Genomic DNA, 21,481 nt, shown 5'->3' on the forward strand with positions numbered 1-21,481 from the left:
TTCTGTTTGTCAGACTCGCAATCCGAGGGAGAGGAGCGAGCCGCCATTTTCCGAGCTCGTCGCTTCCCCCCTCGAACGACAACAATAAAAAACGGACAAAAGCGAGCTTTTCTCTGGCCAAATTGACCACGAAGACCTTTCGGAGAAGGAGAGAAGCGATCGCGGCCAAAGAACGACCGGAAAAAGGATACATTTCTCTGTTTTTACGTGGCTTTTGTCGGGGGCGATTGAAAAACAGCCGACTGGGCTCCTATAGCTCCACTGCCCCCGTTTCTTTCGCCCATTTCGTGATTCCTAAACGCAGCCCGGAGGAGTGGGAGGAGGAAGAGGAGGGGGTTACCGAACACCGGAGCGCGCGAGAGGCCGGGGATTTTTCCACCTGGACGTGCAACAGCGGAATCTGCATCTGGATAATTGCTTCAGCCTGTCACATTATTACTACTATTTGTCTCAAGCGCGGGGATTCATTACATTAATTTCCCCCGGAATCGGCTCCCCATCACGTGGTAGGTTCCTCCTTTTCTCTTTGTTAGTTTAAAACTCAGCAGCGTGAGGGAACTGTAGATTTTTAGCGCAATTATGCACTAAATCGACGTGAGGTGAAGTAGTGCACGTCGAGGGCGCGTTTACTCCATAAACGCGAACGCGCTTTTCGCTCTCGCTAGTTGTTTTCCGCGATTTGATCTGGTTAAACCCGTGCAGTAGGCGGCGTTGAAAGTCAGACCATCAAGGTTGCAAAACCTACCCGACTTGCACAGACATAATTATACGTGTCAACTTTACCATAGCACGTTGTTGGTAATCGCACGAGACAAGTTCGTTCACACAGGGGGCTTTGCATTGAGTAGGGTAAACCCACGCAGCGTAACGCGCGTGTGTGTGATCATGGGTTGGGTGCGCAGTGTATGTCTGCTGCATCTAGATCAGTAGGGTTTCGTTTGTGCTGGTGTGAAACGCATGCATTACAGTGTCAGTGACTGGACGTTGTCCCAGGCCTATGCATCACATGGATTTCCAGTAATACAGATTAATTGTAATACACTCAGCGCGCGCTGGCCCTTTAAGACGCAAGCTTTAATAGAAAATGCGAGGGGGTTTCTTACTCGAATGTTTTGTAAAAGAAAAACAAATCAACGTAGCGTACGTTTCCGGTATCTTGTGTAGTGAACATACATACGCATTCAAGTTATGTGCAAAAACATGATGCAATCTAGCAGTAAACACTTACAACTTTTGCGTAGACTCTAATCGCGGGGAGTTTTCCGTAACTAGCTGCAGTTACATAATATTTGGTGTTTTTTCCATTTTTTATTAATGTCGCCTCTCTGAACCGGACTGGCGTGACGTTGTGGGGGATTTCTTTTATTACAACCCCAATTCACACAACCCATCGGGCTAGCGAATAACGTCCAAAAATGCCGTTTTACTAGGCAGCTCGCCAGATTCTGAAACAGCCGGCGATTGTTCATAGACTTAAGCTCGCCCTAACCCATATTTCCCCCGTAATCTGGGGGGTTTATTTATATTTAGCGCTGTATTTCGCGTTGTTGTGGGCAGTAGAGGGTTTGTGTAATAAAACATTAACCTGCTCAACCTGTGGTTAGTGTAAGGCGCTGTACTTTTCCATTATATAATGTGTTACGTTGCATATTTTTCGCAGCGCACACTTGATCCCAGCACTCAAATATAACAGGTTCCGCATGTGTACGTGATGTTTATAGTTTTAAAGAGACATGCGTGGTGTTTTTTTGATCCGAACTAACGACGTGGATTCATTGTTGCATCTCTTTAATGGGAAATTATTTGACTTTCGTATGGTGAGACAGTTTTATAAGTTACTCAGATACATTGAATACTGTGAGACCCACAATGTAATTACTGTATTTATTAAATGGGGGTCTCTCTAAATCTTTGCTCCCAGATGGGGTTAAACATGGTTGAAACAAAGACTTTCCTAGACCCAAACCTCCCCCTCCTCTGATAGATGGATAGATACTGTATTGATCCCTAATGGGAAAATGCTATGTCTCCCTAGTGCACTGTTTGTTTAGTTTGCACTCTTATTTCCTGGATGATGGTGTTTTTAATGTCATCCTCGTTTTTTACTGGAACAGCTGTCTGTTTTGAATGTTTTTTTTCCTGTAGTGTTACTGACTTCTCAGCACATGTATTGAATTGTTCAAGTCTGTCTGTGGAATGTTTAAATAGTCTCTAGGGGTCGGTGTATGATTATGAGCTCATGTGTACTTTCCTTTCATTCCATCATGATTTATCATTGTCCTACATCCCCTCCTCACAGGAAGAGCTGTTACGTAACGCATCAATACCATTGACTAAGAACCTTTTTTTTTCAGGATGGTTCAGTCATTTTTGGAAAGTCATTGATGCTTATTTTTCTGGTATTTCTGTTCCCTTTCAAAGTCATTTAAATTAGGTTTTGCAATGATTTAGGTATATTAAACTAAAAACCTGTCAAAAACTGTCTCTGAAGTATATTTAGGGATACTGCCGTGTGTATGCGTGTCACATGTTGAGTTTGTTTTACCAAAACAATGGTGAACTACAGGGGTGTATCTCCATAAACACATGCACATTGTTTTGTTTTATTTATTTTCCTGTTTTCAGATCCTTGTAAAGTGGATAATTTTGACTGCATTTGACTAATCATAATAGGGCTCCACAATATATCGTTTCACCATCGATATCGCAATGCGTGCTTTCGCAATAGTCACATCGCATCATCTTCAACGTGGAGTTGACTATTATTGTTGATCCAGGGTGTCAGTGAGGTCTTGAATGTCAAATTTTAGGCAATAAAGTCCTAAATCTATTAAAATGTTGTGTTGTAGGTCTTAATTTTTTAACACGTCTTAATTTTCCTTTGTACCCAATCTGGCCATTAACATCCATCCAATCACCAAGTCCATCTCATTAACCTTTTGTTTAAAAAAATAGCATTTACCTACTTTCCTACAGTAACATTTGCTTAAGTTCTTCATTTATTTACTTATGACGATACTGACCTGACATATATTTTATATTATTAATTATTATTGTAGACTGAAGTAATTGACAGCTATGTTTTGTTCTATTCTTGGTAAGGGTTATAGGGTTTGTGAATGGATGTATTTGAATTAAAAAAAAAAAAATTAGTGATGAGTTGTAAACATTTTATAATGGGTCAATTGCAAATTGCTTCTAACTGGGATACTCTTATTAAAAACCTTTAACATTTAGTCGTTTAAGTAAAATTTTTCGTAAATTATGGTCTTAAATGTCTTTAAATTGGTGAAACCTGCAGAAACCCTGTGATCAGCAATGAAGAATGTACAGTTTTTATATTTTGCCTGCATTTAATTATTTAATAATTGGCGCAGGATAAAATTGCGATATGCATGAGGTGCTGCTACTCGTAATAGCAGATCAAATGTGTATCAATGTTGCAGTTCTATCACAATATAAATCACAGCAAAATAAAATATTGCAGTTGCAGATTTTTTAAATATCGTGCAGATCAGACTTTCTTTATACTTGCCGCATCAGTGTTATTTTGCTATTGACTATTGCTATTGGCCGGGCCCTAAGGTGAACCTAATGCAATCAGAGAGCTAAAAATAAATACTAATGGCAGGGAGACAAGTTAGAAAAATAACAAATAAATAAGAATTTTAATCTGCAGAGGTATTCAGTCATTCATTGTTTAAAAATCTAAATGTTTGCACTTTGCCCTTTTTTTTAGCCTGAATTTAATTTAACACCTGTTTACCTTAGTATGTTCATTACATAAATTGTTTAAAAAAATGACTGAAGAAGAAATTTTTTAGGGAAATGTTAAAACACAAGAAGTATTGTTATTGCAAAACTCAGCAGCAATATAATTGCATATTTTCCCAGTATGGTCCTGCCCTAAATTTAATACATTGTTTAATGTAAACATATCCTTAGGCAGTGCAAGTTGTTTATTATCAGGGTATTTCCTGCCTCAAAAAGAGGCGGAGGTGATATACCAATTTTGAAATATGTGCTATGATTGAAATAAACACATTTTTCATTATTCTTGCAATCTTATGCAAACAATTTTAAACATTAAATGTAATTAAGGTACATGACCCGTGCTTGAGCATCACTTGGGTTGTCGGTATACTATGATTATGTATGATATATATGATTATGCTATAGCCATGATTCCCTGTCTGATTTTATTTCTTTTTTTCTGTCAAAAGGCAATGGTGGTTAAAATTTTGATGGAGGTGGTCACCTCACAATTCTCTAGGCAGAAAAAAATAACTTCTTATTAATATTATTGTATTTTCTGAGCCAATAACAGAAAAGATACTCATATATTGATATATTCTTTTTAACTCTCTAGACCAGGGGTGCACAAACTTTTTGCAAAGAACCAAACATACTGAGGGTACCGAAGGTATATTAACGTTTTCAAGGGTAGTCTTCTAATTTATTTCCTAATATTTAAAAATAACTAGAAAATATTGCTTTAAATTATATTAATGAATGCAGTATATTGAAAAATAAATTTCTTACAGCAAAAACATACACAATCCCATTTATAAAACGAGTTGAATGCTGAATAAACTAAGCTGCACCTGCCTTTGCCTTGATCTGCTTGCCAATGTCTTGCGCATTGCCTGATATTCGTCGAGTGACAGTATTTACGTTATTTTTAAAAATCTGATGAATTTACAAAACTAAAGAAATTACAAAACAAAAGGTTAGCGTGGGCTCTAGTTTGGGCATCTCTGCTCTAGACTCATTTGATGTTTTGTGTAGGTTCCACTGGATTCAGCTGTTGAGCTGCTTGAGTTTTATTTTTGGCTTCTTTGTTAAAGACGGTCAAAGGGAGTTTAAATAAAATGTAATTATTGCTTTGAGGGATTTGAATCAATCTCTATGTAATCCTGTTATGATCCATTATAGTATTGACACTCTTACCTCTGTGTAGCATGCAGTCAATGTCAATTCGAAGTAAAAAATAAAAAGTAAAAGTCAACGCCACAATTTTTCTTACTTTAAATCTCCAGGCCTGTTTTTTTTTGTTTATATTACAGCTAAAACTCTTAGCTCTTAGTTTGTAACTTTAACTAGTTAAATGAACTCTTCTCTTTGGCAGGGCATTAGATTGGCAAGACTTTTCTCTATTGGGTGGTTAAAAATGTAAAGGGAAAAAGTGTAAGCTGCTGATTAACAGAGTCTGGAAACATTCAGGTTGTTGTTCATTCTGGAAGTTCAAGGCCAGGACTGAAGACATCCAACAGGCCGTTTGCTGCAAGTGCAGAAAGGAGGCAGTCAGTTTGTGAGACAGGACCACCTGCTTAATGTCTTTGGGGAAAAATAACCTGACAAGGTGGCCTGCATCCAGAGAAAACATTTGTCATTAAGTCCAATTAGCAGGGATTCATTGTTACAAGGGCAAGTGTGTCTGTTTTTTTTTTATTTTTTATAACAACTCTCTTTTGTGGGACAAGTTATTTGCTTTAAGTCTTTCTAGATTAAATGTTTTCTGATTTCAGTATTAAAGAGCTTCTGTAAGTAAATTCATCCAGCTGGGAACGCTTCAGCCATATGGAAGAAATCAAAGTCTTCCAGGCATCATGAGACCGTTAAGTTGCCCTTTTGCTTTTTGAAGTAAATTGGTAATCTAAAAAGAAAGATAAAACAGCGGAGCCAAATAATTACTTGTATCCTACCATATTTCTATTATATATTAGGTCTTTTTTGTGTTAAATGAGATCACAACTTCGTTACTAAGAGCAAAATGAGAGTTTAAAATTGACTTTGTCAATTATGGGTATAGTGTTACTTGTAGGCATGGCACAATAACTGGTTTCAAGGTAGGCATGGGACAGTATAAGATTCTGACCGTATGAAAACCTTGGGATAAAATATCATTCTTTCATGGTATGTGAAAATATATTTCAAGGTATTGTGATTACTGCTCTCAGATTTGTTCTTCTGGTTTAAAAAACAATTTTTTTATACTGAACACAAGATATGACATTTTAAGAAACATTTAAAATGGTTTGGAACAGTAAACATGTTAGGCTAAATAATTAAAATAAGTCATTGACCTGTCATCTTAATTAGTTTACAAAACAGATTTCTTTACAATTTGAAAGGGCATTTTTGGATACAAAGTAGGCACTGCACTGTTCAGGTGCATAGCGCATTCTATAGTAGTATAGGATATTGGTTTATAAGCGATTTGTTTCTCATATGTTTGCTGAATCATGTGCTGACCAGTAGCTTTTGATGTGCAGGGTCCATTTGTTAAAAACATACATATAAAAGAACCCTTACACATACCTTAAGAATGGTATAACAGAACATATTTGCAGTTTTTAAAACCTTGATTTTTTTTCAAATCGCACTAAACCTTGAAATCGGTTAATATTCCATGCTTATTTCAAGGCTTATTTTACATTTTAGTGATTTGGAAAAGCCAAGGTTTTAAAACCGCTATAATATTCTGTTATTCTGTTCCTACAGTATATGTAATTATTTTTTTTTTTGGGCAACGAGTACATTTACATGGACACCAATAATCTGATTAGGTCATGATCGAACTAAACTGAAATCGAATTAAGACGTGGAGTATGCCGATGAAAGTGAAAGTGCCAGACTGCTGTTAAATTAGAAAATTATTAAACGAAACACCTAGAATTACCTGAAACTCTGGAGGAAATGTGGATGTCACGGTGTCTCAATGACGTTAATTGTATTATGGGCTATAACATTTAAAACGGGATCATAAAAGGAAGATTCAAAAAGCAATCCATGTGAACACCTTGATCATATTATTGTCTTATTCAGATTAAGACAAATAATTTGATTACTGATTTAAACCTAGTAAGACGCATGTAAACATAAAAAGTATCTCCAGCAGAAAAGGACCCTCCACTATAAATGCTACTTCTCTGCCCACAATTCAGCAAACATCTGAAAAACAAGTAATTTATAAACCAACATCCGAGCATGCTGTAGACCTGAACAGTACAGTGGCTTACTACAAAGAATAGTAATATATCCAAAGATGCCTTTTCGGGGCAAAACAACTTTTTCACAACATTTTAATTTAAGCAACATATTAATTATCTAGGCTGACGTGTTTACTCTTCCATTTAATGGGGAAAAAGTCATTGTGTTTTACCGAGACATTTAAAAAGAGCATATTTTAGAGCAGTAATCACAATAATGTCATATTTTTACCCAAAGTTTTCATACCATCAGAATTTTATACCGGCCCATGCCTAATCACTTACCAGTTCACTGGTACCTTGTTTTATTAATTAACAAACCACAAGAACGCAATATGATTTAGCAATATTATAAAATCATAAGATCTTATAGTTATACAAATAAATAATCTAATGTGCCGAATGACAACTGTTACTACTTACAGCTGCATTTGAGAGCAAATTATTAAATATTATCGCTTAATTGATGTAAATCTTAACCTTAGATTTTGATGTTTAATTTAAAGTAGGTCATGGACATGTGATTCCTTAACTTTCCACAAATAAAGGCCTGTTAATAAAGACTCTCATACATGCCTACATTTACACACTCAAAAGACAAGCTCGCATTCACACACTTCCTCTTCAGGCCAAACCGTGTGAGAACCTTGATCTAGATATTTTACAACAACCGCTTGAAATGGTTTTTGTGTAATTGAATGTAATGACTGAGTTGAGCTTGTTTTAATGTGATCAATCGATGTTTTGATTTTGTTTAGCATATCTTTAAAAAAAAGGACAATTATAATTTAATTAAGCCTCTGATAGTTTTTCTTTAGGTTAGAGTCTCTAGGGGAAGTTGACTAAATTGATACAGGATTGTTAAGTAAGTATCATATGTAAAGGCCAGGACTGTGTGTGGTTACAAAATGTTTTTCTGTGCTGGAATGGGTGTAGCTAGTTCTGTTGTCACTTTAGGTAAGCGCAATTACTCAACTGTTTTGTATCAGGATAAAAGATTATCCCCCTGGGAAAATAAGAGTCACTCGTTAGCAATGTAGTGTTTGACCCGTCTAAGAATAGACTTTGGTCTGTAAATGAGTGTCCAAATGCAAATTCTTGGGTTGCGTTTAAGAGATGGGCACCAGGGAAACTGCTTCTACTTTCTACAGTCCGAGAGTCATTCAAATGCATGTTTTTGACCTTCACACTTCTTAGGGAGTGTGAGAGAAAGAGGTTATCAGAGTCCACAAAGCAGACCGTTAGAAAGCTTCCCTTGTGATAGGTTGTTGTTTGAGGGCCAAGATTAGAGGCACATTGATTAAATGGGGAAAAAGGGATGAGCTAAATTATTAAATGTCTTCACTGTTTTATGGGAGTAAGAAACACCGTGCATAGATACATGTAGGTTTTTTTTTTTTTTTTTTGTATTCTTTGACACACTGAGCCTGTATGTTTAAATCTTATGTGTTTTTAAACTTTTTTTGGTCTTGATTTTATTAGTGATGGTCTGAAATATGGGCCTTTCACTGATTTTGGTACATTTTAAGACTGCTGGCAGTACAATTGTTTACATGGCAAGTTAAACTGCACAATTTTACACACATTATGCTCAGGTCATCAACATTTAACTTTAGCAAAGCTTTTAACTGTTTTATTATAAACTGTTTATGCAGGCTAGAACCTAAATGGCTAATAAAAAATGTATAACTTGTTTATGTATTTTCCTAAACGTATATTATTTTCAGTGATTTCATATCTGGAGAAAGTGAGTTATTCGAAATCTCGCGTAAAAGCAGTTTTTAATTACTTTTTGGACTAAAGGATGGAAGGCTATTAATGTATTGTTGTACATGTAAACAAACTGCTCATTTTACAGGTCACTTGAGTGTCAGTTCCACATATTTTCCCTTTAGTCAGCAGGTCTGAGTACATCCCATTTTTTTAAACAGAACAGGAATGGAAGTCAGATGCAGCATACTAAATCAACTTAATTCTTGTCATGCTGAATAAAACGCTATTCATTCATGTTTATTTATTTGCTCTTTTTAGTTCATATTCACAGAGCTTCACTAAAAAGAAGTCGTTATTTCCTATTGTCAAAAGTCTGCATATTTGGGAAAGTTTTCATTTTTTTGCATGCTAACTTCATGTCTTAAGACAGAATGATCATTTCTATAAATTTCCATTATTTATGCAACAATAATTATGCAACCTGTATAGCCTTTTGTGATTGCTTTTAAGGCTGATTATACATACCTTGCATGTAGCTGATGCAATTGTGAGCATTTCTACTTCTGCATTCTGTCAGTGCTGCTCTGGCAGTAACACTTCTGAAGTGCTAACAGGCAGTGGGGTTTCTAAGATCCACTGTGCTGAGTTTCTTTGTCGAGTTTTAGGCTTGCGACAGATATTATTGTATTATTCAGAGAGAAAAGAGGCAAGAAAAACAGAACATTCAACAACTTTAATCATAAAATAAACACAAATCAAAAGTATATCTGAAGCTCCTCTGCAGGTTTCGACACTTGTTGATTTGTGACATTTCAGTCATTGACCCCGCTTTACTCCTATATAACTTATAACTTGTCATTTAGGAGGAAGATCATTCACTGCAAATCAGTCCAGTGTTGCATTTTCATAACTCTTCCTCCTGATAGTGGAGTTTTATTATTCTTTACTATTTCCTTACATAACAAACCAGAGAATAATTTCTATATATTTCTCCAAGCATCATGGTAGTTTGAAGTGATTTGTCTGAATGAAAACATTGGTTTGCAAAAAAATGTTTGCTTGAGCTTGTTAAAGGCATAGTCCAAGTGCGATCAGATTGGGATTCGGGTTTACTTATTTAAACAGTAAGTACAGGATCGGAATACAAAGCTAGTTCCTGCACTCATGATTGGAAAAATGATCTCTATTAGGGCTGCACGATTCTGGCAAAAATGTGAATCAATTTTTTTTTTCTTAATCAAAGATCACGATTTTCTCACCATTCTGTATATGTAAAATAAAGGTTAATATGAGTCGGCTATTATTGTTAATTCTCAAACATATGGTAAAACAACACTAATAATATTAGGCCTTGTTTGAAGTTCTACTGTTGCTTAAAATGCTAAATTTTGTATAGTCATTATAGTGGACTTCAACAGACTTTTAATATGTCCTGTTTGTTAATTCACAGTAAAATGATGACATCAGAATATAAATATTCATAATTATAAAGTTGAATTACTATGTTTAAGACATATACTTGTCATTTGTCATTGACAACATAAACCATTTGTTTTCACTGGTAAAATGAAACATGTGTCATTATCAGATTCCTTCTTGCATTGTATTCAAAATTATATATAGGATAGGGTTGTTATACTGACACAGTAAACATTTATTTTCACGCACCTCCCTGTGTTGGCTATGAAAGAAAAAAACATATCAAATGCTTGTCAAAATCATACCTGTAAAATGCCATATGATAATTAAATGATGTGCGCACAGGTTTCACTTTCACTTAAGAGTGATGGCACCCATGAGCCGCACTCGTGAGAAAATGCATACATGCAAATCAAACCTCCCGCACGGCCCTCAAACGATCGCTCTGCAACAAACTGAGCATTATTTACAACTTTATTAGATGTTTTTCACAACCTATGCAGGTTGTGTTCACTAAAATAGGCTTTATTGGCTGGCACAGACGCATTCTCCATAGTAAACAAATAGCTTACGGTCAGCTCATGTGGGATTTTTTTTTTTGTGGATTATACCTTATAAATGCATGCAGTATGTGACACTTTTAACACCATTTGATTTGAAGGTGTCTGTTTTGCTGTAAAGACTTGTGCGACTGCTTTGCTTCTCCCCTGACCTTGAAAATATAATTGGCTCAATCGTAGAAAAGCTAAATTAAGATCGTGTGTAGGGTCGAATCGAGATTGTGATCTTTTTTCGATTAATCGTGGAGCCCAAATCTCTTTAATTTAAAAAAAATCATGTTATTAGCTTTGATTTATACAAATCCAAAACAGTTTTGTAATCCTGTTACTGTACAAAATGTTAATGTGTATATGGCATTAGCTACCATACTGCCATGCGTAGTAGACATGATTAAGTGACAGAGAGCACTCAAGTCAATGCAGTTTTACGGACTGACAGAGATGAAATCATATTTAGCTGTTTTGTATTAAATATTATCTGTCATTTTATTTATTTTGTTTTAGTTTAAAAATAAAAACCTGGCAATAAAAAAAATATCATTAATCGTAAAAATATTTGAGCGTTAAAAAATGCAAACAGTAAAAATGAAGTTAACAGACATGTTTGTGTGTTGGTGAGCCATCTTTTTGTGGCTTTTAAAGTTTTGGTTCAGGCATTGAACAATTGGCAATTTCCATGTTTGTATGAAGTGTCATTTTAGCTCTGCTATTGGGGAAAAAGCAAGCAATATCCAACCCTAATCAGGATAGTGCCAAAATGTCTGCATTATATACACTCAATTGCATCTCATAGGTGTGGCTTTTAAAGAACACTTCACTTAAACATGTAAAAATGGTCAGAGTTGTACTAACTAGTTATTTTTGAATGGGTATAAGGGCTAACAAAACTTCACCACACCCAAGGAGGTTCGCATGTACCCACAGAGCTCAAAAGACCATTTATTGTTTTTCTGACATGATCTGATGTGTGGCTGACAGTTTTCCATTTCAAGAATATCCTGAGGATTGGTTATCTTGCTCTGGTAAAGGCCACATTATCTACATTGACATGTCTGTGAAGGAACTTGGTATTCTGTACCATAAATAAGCATTTGGTTATGTTCCACAGGATGGAAATGTTTGAGTTGTAAAATGATAAAAAAAAAAGAAAGTGTAGCTAAGTGAAAATAGTAAACACCCATAGTTAGAAAACCATTGAAATTTGGAATTTTCATAATATTATGGTGTTTGTGACTTTTGTCATAGCAAAATGTTTAGCTTTTTTATTTTCCACATATATTGCAGTAGGTGATCTTCCACAATGCTAACAGCTTAGCATAAATCTCTGAATCACAGTCCCTCCCCTGCCGTCTAGAGCTACGCCACCTTAAACACAAGCACAGCAAAAGAACCCTCTCCCATGTGTTAAAAGCAGCTAGTGCTTGTCCGGTGGTGTGCAAGCCAAACTGACATATTTCAGAGTGAATAATTGTTGCATGGTAAACGATATAGGGAGAGACTAGGCGGAATAGTGGTGTTTTGTTGATAAACTAATTAAAATCTGCATTATCGATGCTGTAAAAGGTCCCTTATGAAACTGAAAATAGTCTTATCAATCTTTCATCTGAAGATTTTAGTGGCTGAACAACACTGTGAAGATATAACCCATTTGTAACAACAATATCTTGCGTTACATCCGCTTTGCATGAAGCTAAAACAGTTTTAATACAGAACATTACCTGTCTAAGAGAAATCCTTCAGCCATGGTGTCATCCTTTCTCCAGCGTGCAAAGGTAACTCCAATATTGATTCAGGTTTTTAAAAAGTTTTGATTCAGCATGATTTTACTGATCGTGCGTGTGCTCTCTCTCCCACTCTCTTGAACGCACGGCGGTCGGCGGAGCAGCGTACAAAAGGCTGCACAGTTGTTCAAATCTGCATTTGCTGACAGACAGTTTGACCTGCTTATCGAAATTATGAGAGATGTCGGCCCTACTATATTTAATTGGATGAACTTTTTTTTTGTTTTATGCCTTACCCAAAAAAAAAATACATATAAACACATTTAGATCATTTATTTTAATCAGTACTATTAGAATGAGACTTCAACCCAACAAAAATGTTTCTGAAGACAATCACCTACTGCACCTTTAAGTACATACATAGACTGGACATGTGCAGTGAAAGTTAATATAGTAGTATCAGCTGGAAGATCTGTTACTGAAGATTAATTCATTACAGTTGAAGCTGCTTTGTTTAATTCCAATTATAAATCTCTTTATTTTCACACTGAAGGTAAACATTGTTATCTGTTTTTCCTGCTATTTTGTTGAAATCGTGCTGTGTGAGGATGTCTACAGAAAGACTAAGTAAAGTCAATTTCTCCCCATTATTTTTCCTACTGTATTATAATTATTCCACAAAAGGTTACCCCTTTTTTCATATTTATTATAAGTCTTTTGTGTCCCCAGAATGTGTCTGTAAAGTTTCAGCTCCAAACACCCATCAGAGTATTTATAATAGCTGTTTGAAATGTCTGTATCATAGCTGGGAAAAGGTTGTTGCTGTTTTTTTGCACTGGGCCTTTAAGGCGAGTCATTCCTGGCCACCGATCCCACGTTCCTGTCAGCAACATGCCTCAACACGCCCTAGGCTGCCTCAGGAAGCAGATCTCACGTAAGGTTTGGGAGAAATACTACAGTAAGAACTTTACCAATTAGTATTTGATGCATTTTTTTTGTGGAGTTGGATCAATGAGTTCACGCACACACAGCACATACACGTAGACACACACACACATAGCACAGATACATAGCAAGACACACACGCACATACGTAGCGTAGATGCAGGCAGACACACACATAGCACAGACAAGTAGCGCAGACACACACGCACATACATAGCATAGACACGCAGATACACACACACATACATGGCACAAACACACACAGAGAGACAGTGAGAGAGACACGAGGCTGTGCTGATGAAGTGAATCTGTCATGAATGGCTGTACTTCATTACACACGTGCACACATTTTAAAACATGTTAAACTTGTAAAGCTCACTCTTGATCACGTCTAATGATGATTGATGATCCTATCAAACTGAACAGACCTTTTATTCCCGGTTGCTTTGCGCTCGTCCTGTCTTATCGATATGATTTTATGCATTACTACTACTACTACTTCTTTGTGTATGCACGACATCATAAATTGTATGCCAAGTGTAAACGCATCAATTGGAAATGGGTCACAATTAAAACAATGTGTAAACGGACAAGCAAAAAAATCTGATATAGGCAATAAATCAGAATCGGGCACCAAGACCTGACAGTGTAAACGGAGCCTTAGACATTAACCAGACATTTGGACTAGGGCTGCACGATATTAGAAAAAACTAGTATTTCCATTTTTGCGTTTCTGTGATATATATATATATATATATATATATATATATATATATATATATATATATATATATATATATATATATATATATATATTGCAAATTTGATATTTCTTTAGATGGTTTAAATCAATATATGGGACTAATTCATCGAACTGGCATGAATGTGAATCAAATATAATTACACAAAAAATGTATACATTAGAATAAGTATAGACATGCAAATTAAATGGACAATCCTTTATTGTTTTCTGGAGTCTAACAGTGAGGTAAAATAACTTTGTATACAGCAGTCAACATTTAAAACCTTTTAAAGTTTTCCAAAAACTGTTCAACCACACCCAGTCTTATTTTTTTTTTAATCAAATTAATACAATTAAGCTTTGTTGAAGCTACAAATTTGATATTTTTTATGCCCAAATGGTTTAATAGTTCTTAATAGTTCATTTATTTTCCTTCAGCTTAGTCCTTTTATTCATCAGGGGTTGCCAACGTGAAATGAACTGCCAACCTATACAGCATATGCTTCCAACTGCAACCCAGTACTGGGAGCAACCATACATACTCATTCACACACATACACTACGACCAATTTAAATTACCCAATTAACCTATAGCGCATGTCTTGGACTGTGGGGGGAACTCGAGCACCTGGAGGAAACCCCCACAAACACTGGGAGAACATGCAAACTTTACACAGAAATACCAACTGGCCTAGCTGGGACTCAAACCAGCGACCTACTTAATGTGAGACGACAGTGCTAACCACTGAGCCACCATGATGCCCAGATATCAATGTTGAAATGATATATTCTGCAACCCCCCAACACCAAATGCATATATTATGATAAACCTGTTATTTTCTGTTATTTAATCGCAACTAAATAACAGGTTTATTATAATATATGCATTTTCGGATGAACTATAAAAGAAAGAAGAAAGAAGTTGCTGTTTTATTTCAAAGAGAGGCAGTTTAGCAACATTCATTCCACATGAAGTTTACTATGATGACAATCTTACAAGACAAGGTGACATTTCAGCTTTGAGCTGTGTTGCTTTAGTGTGAGTCACCCCATTCCATTTTATAAATCTTAGGGACCCAAGTCTTTTTTTTTTTGCTATTTCAGGTTGTGTTTCTGTTCCCCAAGTATTCACCAAATCCTTTAAGGTACAACACGGCACATCAGCTTGTTAAATGTAATTAGAATGGGTTACACCTAAAGAGTTTTGACAGTGCAGAATGAATTGGTTTTTGTTCCGGATTTAGTTGTTGGTGCTGTCAACGACTACCTGCATTCAAAGTCACTTCGAACGTCATGGTCTGTAGTCATCGTTTTGAGAATCCTGAGAATAAGCATTATCTGACGTCACAAAACATAAGTGTGAAGGTCTTTCTAAAGGAGTTTTGTACTCTATCTACTTGGCCTCCATATGAAACCGTTTCTGACCTTGTGTCTGGGTTTGTTTGTCTTTCTGCCTTTGATAAAAGTTTGACCTACAGTGATACTGTCAACCGTCATGCAGTGGTCTTAAGCTGGTGGGTTATAAACCGTAATTGCATTGTACAGCTGTTTGGATGAACATAAGAGATACCTAATCATCAGTCAGATACTTCTTACATCTGTACATAGTCCATTCATCTGTTTCCCATTTTAAAACTATCCAAGAAATACCACCCCATCAATTAAGAAATGTGACATAGACATTTACATTACATTTAGGTGCATGATTATGGTCATGTAAATATAAGTGTTAATATAAATTTATAATTGAATTTTAATTTTAATTGAAGTCACATATAAATATTTTGTAAAATATAATTAGTTTTATGTAATTTTATTTTTGTAATGTAACCACTGGACTAGTGTGTAGTTGGATAGCTGTATATACTGCTCCAAATCTTCTTCTTTTTTTCCTCCATCAACACTAGCTTCTTTGTATCATGAATGTGATTGTATGTTCATTTTCCAATCTGTCAGCCTACAATGACAGTTTGTGGTGTTGTACTTGATGTTTGACCGATATGGGTTTTTGAAGGCTAAATCGGGTATCGTGGAAAGTTGGGTGGCTGATATTTAGCTGACAATGGTATTTCATGGTATAAAATGGTATTTCAATTAAGAATTCAGGGTTCAATGCTAATGATTTTTTTCTACTGGCCCAATTACTTGCTCTACCAACATTTTCCATGGCCCCACCAAAAAGAGAAAAAAAAGTTGATAGCTATTTCTTAGCCACACATTTTTAATAATGTGTCAAAAGTAACGTCTGTGAATCTAGAATTTAAATGCTTAAAAAATTTTAACAATATGTATAATGAGCAAAATTCAAAGTGTTAAGCAACCAAAAAGAGCAGTATAGAAAAGTATTTTATTGCAGTTCTAAAGTATTTAACAAAAGGTGGCTGACTTGCCAAACTCACTGCAAACTGTGCAAAACATCACTTTATTTTTTCATCATGCACTAAGCATGGTCCGTTAAAACATTCTGACTGTATGATAGCCTCTGATACTACTATAGCGGTTTCACAAAATCACGGTATCGTGATTACTGCTCTAACATGTATTCTTTTTAAATGTCTGGGTAAAAAACAAGAACTTTTTTTCTCCTTTGAAAACAGTATATTTGGTATATTGAAAGATTTATAATATTTTGGATGGTAAACATTCACTTCTGACTTCTACTGTCTTCGTAAGTTTCAAAAGCACAGATTTCTTTACAATTTAAAACGGCATTTTTTGATTTTTTTTCTGCTGGAGACTGTTATTTAAAAAATGAAATGTAAAAAATTAAAAATTAACAAAAAATCTTACACATACCTTAGGAACGCTATTACAGAAAATTTGGGCGGTTTTAAAACATTGATATATATATTTTTTTTTCTCCAAACCGCAAACCCAAAAAGAATCTTTTAACGGACCATGCTTAGTGCATGATGGAAAAAATAAAGTGATGTTACCTTGAAAACTGTTATCGTCCCATACCTATGATGTACCCATGGAAATTTCGGCTTTCCTAAAAGACATTAGAAACAGACATTTTCTTTTTAGCTTCATAATTTGATGTTGCCACTGTTGTTGTCTCTTCACTGTACTGGTTGTTACTAGGTAACGGTAAAAAAATAATGTGCTCACAACATCCAATCAGATAAGAGGAGCTGAAAAGCAATATGGTTTTTACCACATCACAGAGAAGGTAGCTATCAAAGGCTTAAAAGCACAAACTGATTCTCAATTCTAGGACTGAATTTGCACACAATTGACAAATAGTCGCAGGCAAATCAAATTTTTTGTTACAGCAGCACTGGCCTGATCAGGCCAGTAACGATCCAGTCTACTGTCTCTCGCGTCTTTCGTGCAGGCCCCGGGCCATCAGGCAGTCCTTATTGTTGAGCCCTATAGTTACATTTAAAATAATTAAAACTTAATTACATTTTTTTAAATAATAAAAAAAACATTAAATTTTAATTCATAAAGGTACTTCTACTTAAGAACAGTGGTTCTCAACTGGTTTGAGCATGGTCTCACATTTACCCTGGTTATTATATATAACATATATTGAAAGATTATTGCCAATAATGAAAAGCATTAAATGGTAGTCCTAAACTAGCTGTAGTGGTATGAGACCACACATTTATGTAAAAGCAACTTGCGTGCTGGTAGGGCTGGGTGATTTGGCAAAAAAAAAAATCTAGTTTGACCGATTTCGATTTTTTTATTTTTATTTTTTAACTTTATTTATTTATTTTTGTGTTACTAGTCTTCTCAAAACATTACAAAAACATGACTTAAGTAACATTCTCTTTAAAAGTGACTCGAAAAACCATCTGGTTAAGGAACATTGTATTTTTAATGGCCATGTCATACAAAAATCGGTCAAGGTGTAAATAAATGTAAACTAATTAATGCGTTAAATAGCGTTGCTGAAGATTTGAATAAGAAATATTTGAATATACAGAGGTATTTTTTGCAAGTTTTGCTGAGCCTAGGAAAGATTGGCTGTCAGCTCGGCTTTGACTTGGTCTTCTTCTGATTGAATGACAGGTTGTAAAGCTGCTGCCTTTTTCCTAAAGATACAGTGGAAGTAAAGGACTGAACATTGAAACTGTACAGCCTTATTTAACCCAATGTATGAAGTTGTGGACGAATAGCAGGAACAAATACAAGTACCGGATGTGTGTCTAATATAAAATAATATATTTAATCTATTTTTCTTTTTTCCCCCTTTTAAATACTAATCATTTGATGCCTTTTGCTCCACTCTCTGTATTATCTGTCTGGTTTTCATCTAGGTCTGCTAAATGACGTCATGGGGGCTGGTACTTTCACTTTCACTGCTACAGGCCCTCACCTCTGCTTGTGTTCAAACCAAAAGATCGGCGCGGTTTTTCACATGCCAGGGTTTTAAGTTCTTCATACATGTTGAGATCGAGTTGATGAGGCAATGTCTGGACAATCCACACAGACGTGACTCAGACTAATGCAACAAGTAACATCCTACATGACTTCGCTTTAACAGGCAGTCAAGAAGGTCGCACACCAGAAGCGTCGCGACATGGCGCTCTGTGGCGCGGCTGAAATATGAACTGCATCGTGAATCGTGGCTGGGCGGTGCCGGTGTGTGTATAGAAACCGGTTTAGAATTCTAAAATCCATGGCGCTGCGTGGTGCTGCGCGGGGCATTGCAGAGAGGTGCTTCTGGTGTGCTTCCTGCTTCATACAGAGTGAACCAAAGCGCATTGGTGCCATTATAATGTTATATTTAATAAAATTAATAATATTAATATTATTAATATTAATGTTATACTAAATAAAAATAAAAAATAAAAAAGTCGCGATTTCTCGATTAAATATAAAATTAAATCGTCGTCAAAACGTAAATTTGAATTAATCGGAAAAATCACCCAGCCCTACGTGCTGGTATATCTTTTGCTCTTTATTTAAAATAAAGTGATGGACACTGTCCACTGGAGGATTTGGGCATGCTGTGAGCATAGTAACGTTTGACAGGCCAGGCAAAGTTTATTTTTCCTTTGGTGAGAGTCATTTTATTTTGTAGCAAATAATCTTGTGCTTGTTTACCTGGCATGCCATTTCAGCAACATGCAGTACATTCATGTGATGTGCTTCTGAAAGTGGGATGTCTTTACAGTAGGTGCTTGAGCACCGGTTGCGGCTCACTGCCTCCGCTTTGCCACAGAAACTGCTTGCTTTTTTGCTGATTTCCAGTTTTCTCTTATTGAAAAGAACTAGTCCCTTATGACTAATGCATCTTGTACAGTAAATCTTTTTCTCATTCATAAGAAACATGAACAGCAGCTTTCACACCTCTTTCAAAATACACCGGTGCATCACAAAAACACTGTCACTCATGACCCACTTAGGATATATCTGTGACCAAATATCACTCCTTTATTCGTGGGTCTCTAACTGGATTCCTGGAGGGCCACAGCTCTGCACTTTTGCTCCAACCCTAATCAAAAACACCTGATCCAAATAATCAACGTGTTTCAGACTACTAGAGACTGTTAAGCAGGTGCGAGTTTGAAGTGGTTGGAGCCAAAACCTGCAGAGTTATGGCCCTCCAGGAATTGAGTTTGAGACCACTGGCTTTAATAGATCTTTACAGATGAACTATTATTTAATACAAATGTAGTGTAAATAAACTCAATAGGACAAGCCGTATTCTTCAAAGTTTGTGTGCTTTGGATTTTTTGTTTTTTTAAATTTCCAAATAAAGACAAAGTAACACTCGTTTTACTTATGATAAATAAACATGAATAGAACGGTGGACGGTATAAAGCCCAAAATAATTTAAATTTACTGAATGGAAAGATGACCAAGCAAAAGGGAGAATATGAGCACAGTGTGCTATGCTCCTATCTGCGCCGTCAAAATAAAAGCCTTGGTCTCATTGACCAAACATAACATATCAGCCGATGCTGATACTTGAAAAATTGCACACATCAGCTGATACCACCGCTTGCAGTTCATTTTATCTGAGATTTTAATTGAAAAATCAAGTACAGCATGTGTACTTAACTGAAACCCAAATGGGAGAGGTCTTAACCTAATGTGTTCTGCATATTTAAGTCCATAATGGTAAATGGCTAAAATTAACTTCTGCTTTTTTGTGTCTTGTTTTACTTAGGCTGCCCCCTGGCACAGTGGTAGGAGGGTGGTGTGGAGCTGGCCTCAGCACCGGGAGAGGCCCCCTCGCCCGCCCCCTCCCAGCGCTGCATGGCTGCAATGGCGCCCGCTCTGACCGACGCACCGGCCGAAGCTCACCGCATACGCTTCAAACTGGCTCCGCCTTCCTCCACCCTCTCCCCAAGCGGCGTGGAGGGAAGCGGTACCACCAATCACATTCTTGTTTCTAGTAACGGCACCGTCAAGCGCAAAGCTTCAGAGGAGCGCCCCTCCCGTGGGGCTGGCCCCTGCAAGCCCCTTGTTACCTCATATCACTGTTCAGATGACAAATTGCAAGGTGTTTTACTGCAGACGCACAGCATCCTACCAAGCCTCATACCACGCAAACACCAGGCTTTAGAGCTGTCCGAGGAGCAGCTTAAGAGCATCATGAGTGCCGGTGGAGGAGGCGGACCCACTGTCCAAAGCCCCACTGTCAATGGCGTGGCAAAGAAAGTGACTAAACCCTCTGACCGAGACAATGCGGTGACCTTAAATGGTGGCCAACATAACGTCAAGCAGGATTTGTCAAATCAGGCTCAAATTGTCAACTCCACTAGGGGAATGACAAGGAACGGGCCACATCGAGATGGTGTGGAGCAGCAACAGCCATCAACGTGTGAGTCCCAGAACTGTCCCAGCAACGGAGAACCTCCTGCAACTTCTCCAGCCTCAGTTTCATCTTTCACAGAAGACAAAGTCTCAGACTGTCAGCCACTGGTTAGTGAAGATACGTTGCTGCACTTGCATGGGATCCAGCAGGTCCCTTTAGATGGCTTTGGAACAGAACTAAGCGACCGTACCCAGCACAGCCAGAGCAGACAGGGAGAGATCGAGGCACGATTACGGAGACTACGCAAACGGCTTCAGGTAGTGCAGGCCAAGCAGGTGGAGCGGCACGTACAGCAACAGTTGGGTGGACTACTTGAGAGCACACTAGGCGCTCTGGATGCCAGACGGCCGAGGAGTCGATATGGTGATAATGGCATCACTCCTCAGGAGAGGGACGAACTGGGACGATTCCTGAAGGGTGGATCCATGCCAGCGGAGTTGGAACGACTATCCTTAAGTTGCACCACCAACCTGCGATCCGCTGAATTCGCATTTGATTCAGACGCCACAGAAAGCAGCTCAGGAGGAGACACTGATGTAGATGAAGATGAGTTGGCCCGGGTTGACATTGAGCAACGCCACATTCCTCTGTGAGTACCAGCCTTGATTATT

General features: G+C 37.0%; 1 protein-coding gene across 2 annotated transcripts in view; it reads left to right on the forward strand.

Annotated features, from left to right (window-relative positions):
• Positions 1–21,481, forward strand: part of kansl1b (KAT8 regulatory NSL complex subunit 1b) — a 97,015-nt gene that overhangs the window by 3,018 nt on the left and 72,516 nt on the right. Inside the window, exons 1-2 of one of the 2 annotated variants that reach the window (XM_005171596.6) lie at positions 12–506; positions 20,220–21,459. In XM_005171596.6, coding sequence (XP_005171653.1) covers positions 20,309–21,459 — 1,151 coding nt within the window. In that variant the 5' untranslated portion in view covers positions 12–506; positions 20,220–20,308. Of the gene's footprint in view, positions 1–11; positions 507–20,219; positions 21,460–21,481 lie in introns of those variants that run through there. The other variant, XM_068218891.2, reaches the window with a different exon arrangement.

The sequence above is a fragment of the Danio rerio genome, chromosome 3 (assembly GCF_049306965.1).
Source record: "Danio rerio strain Tuebingen ecotype United States chromosome 3, GRCz12tu, whole genome shotgun sequence".
Lineage (NCBI taxonomy): Eukaryota > Metazoa > Chordata > Actinopteri > Cypriniformes > Danionidae > Danio > Danio rerio.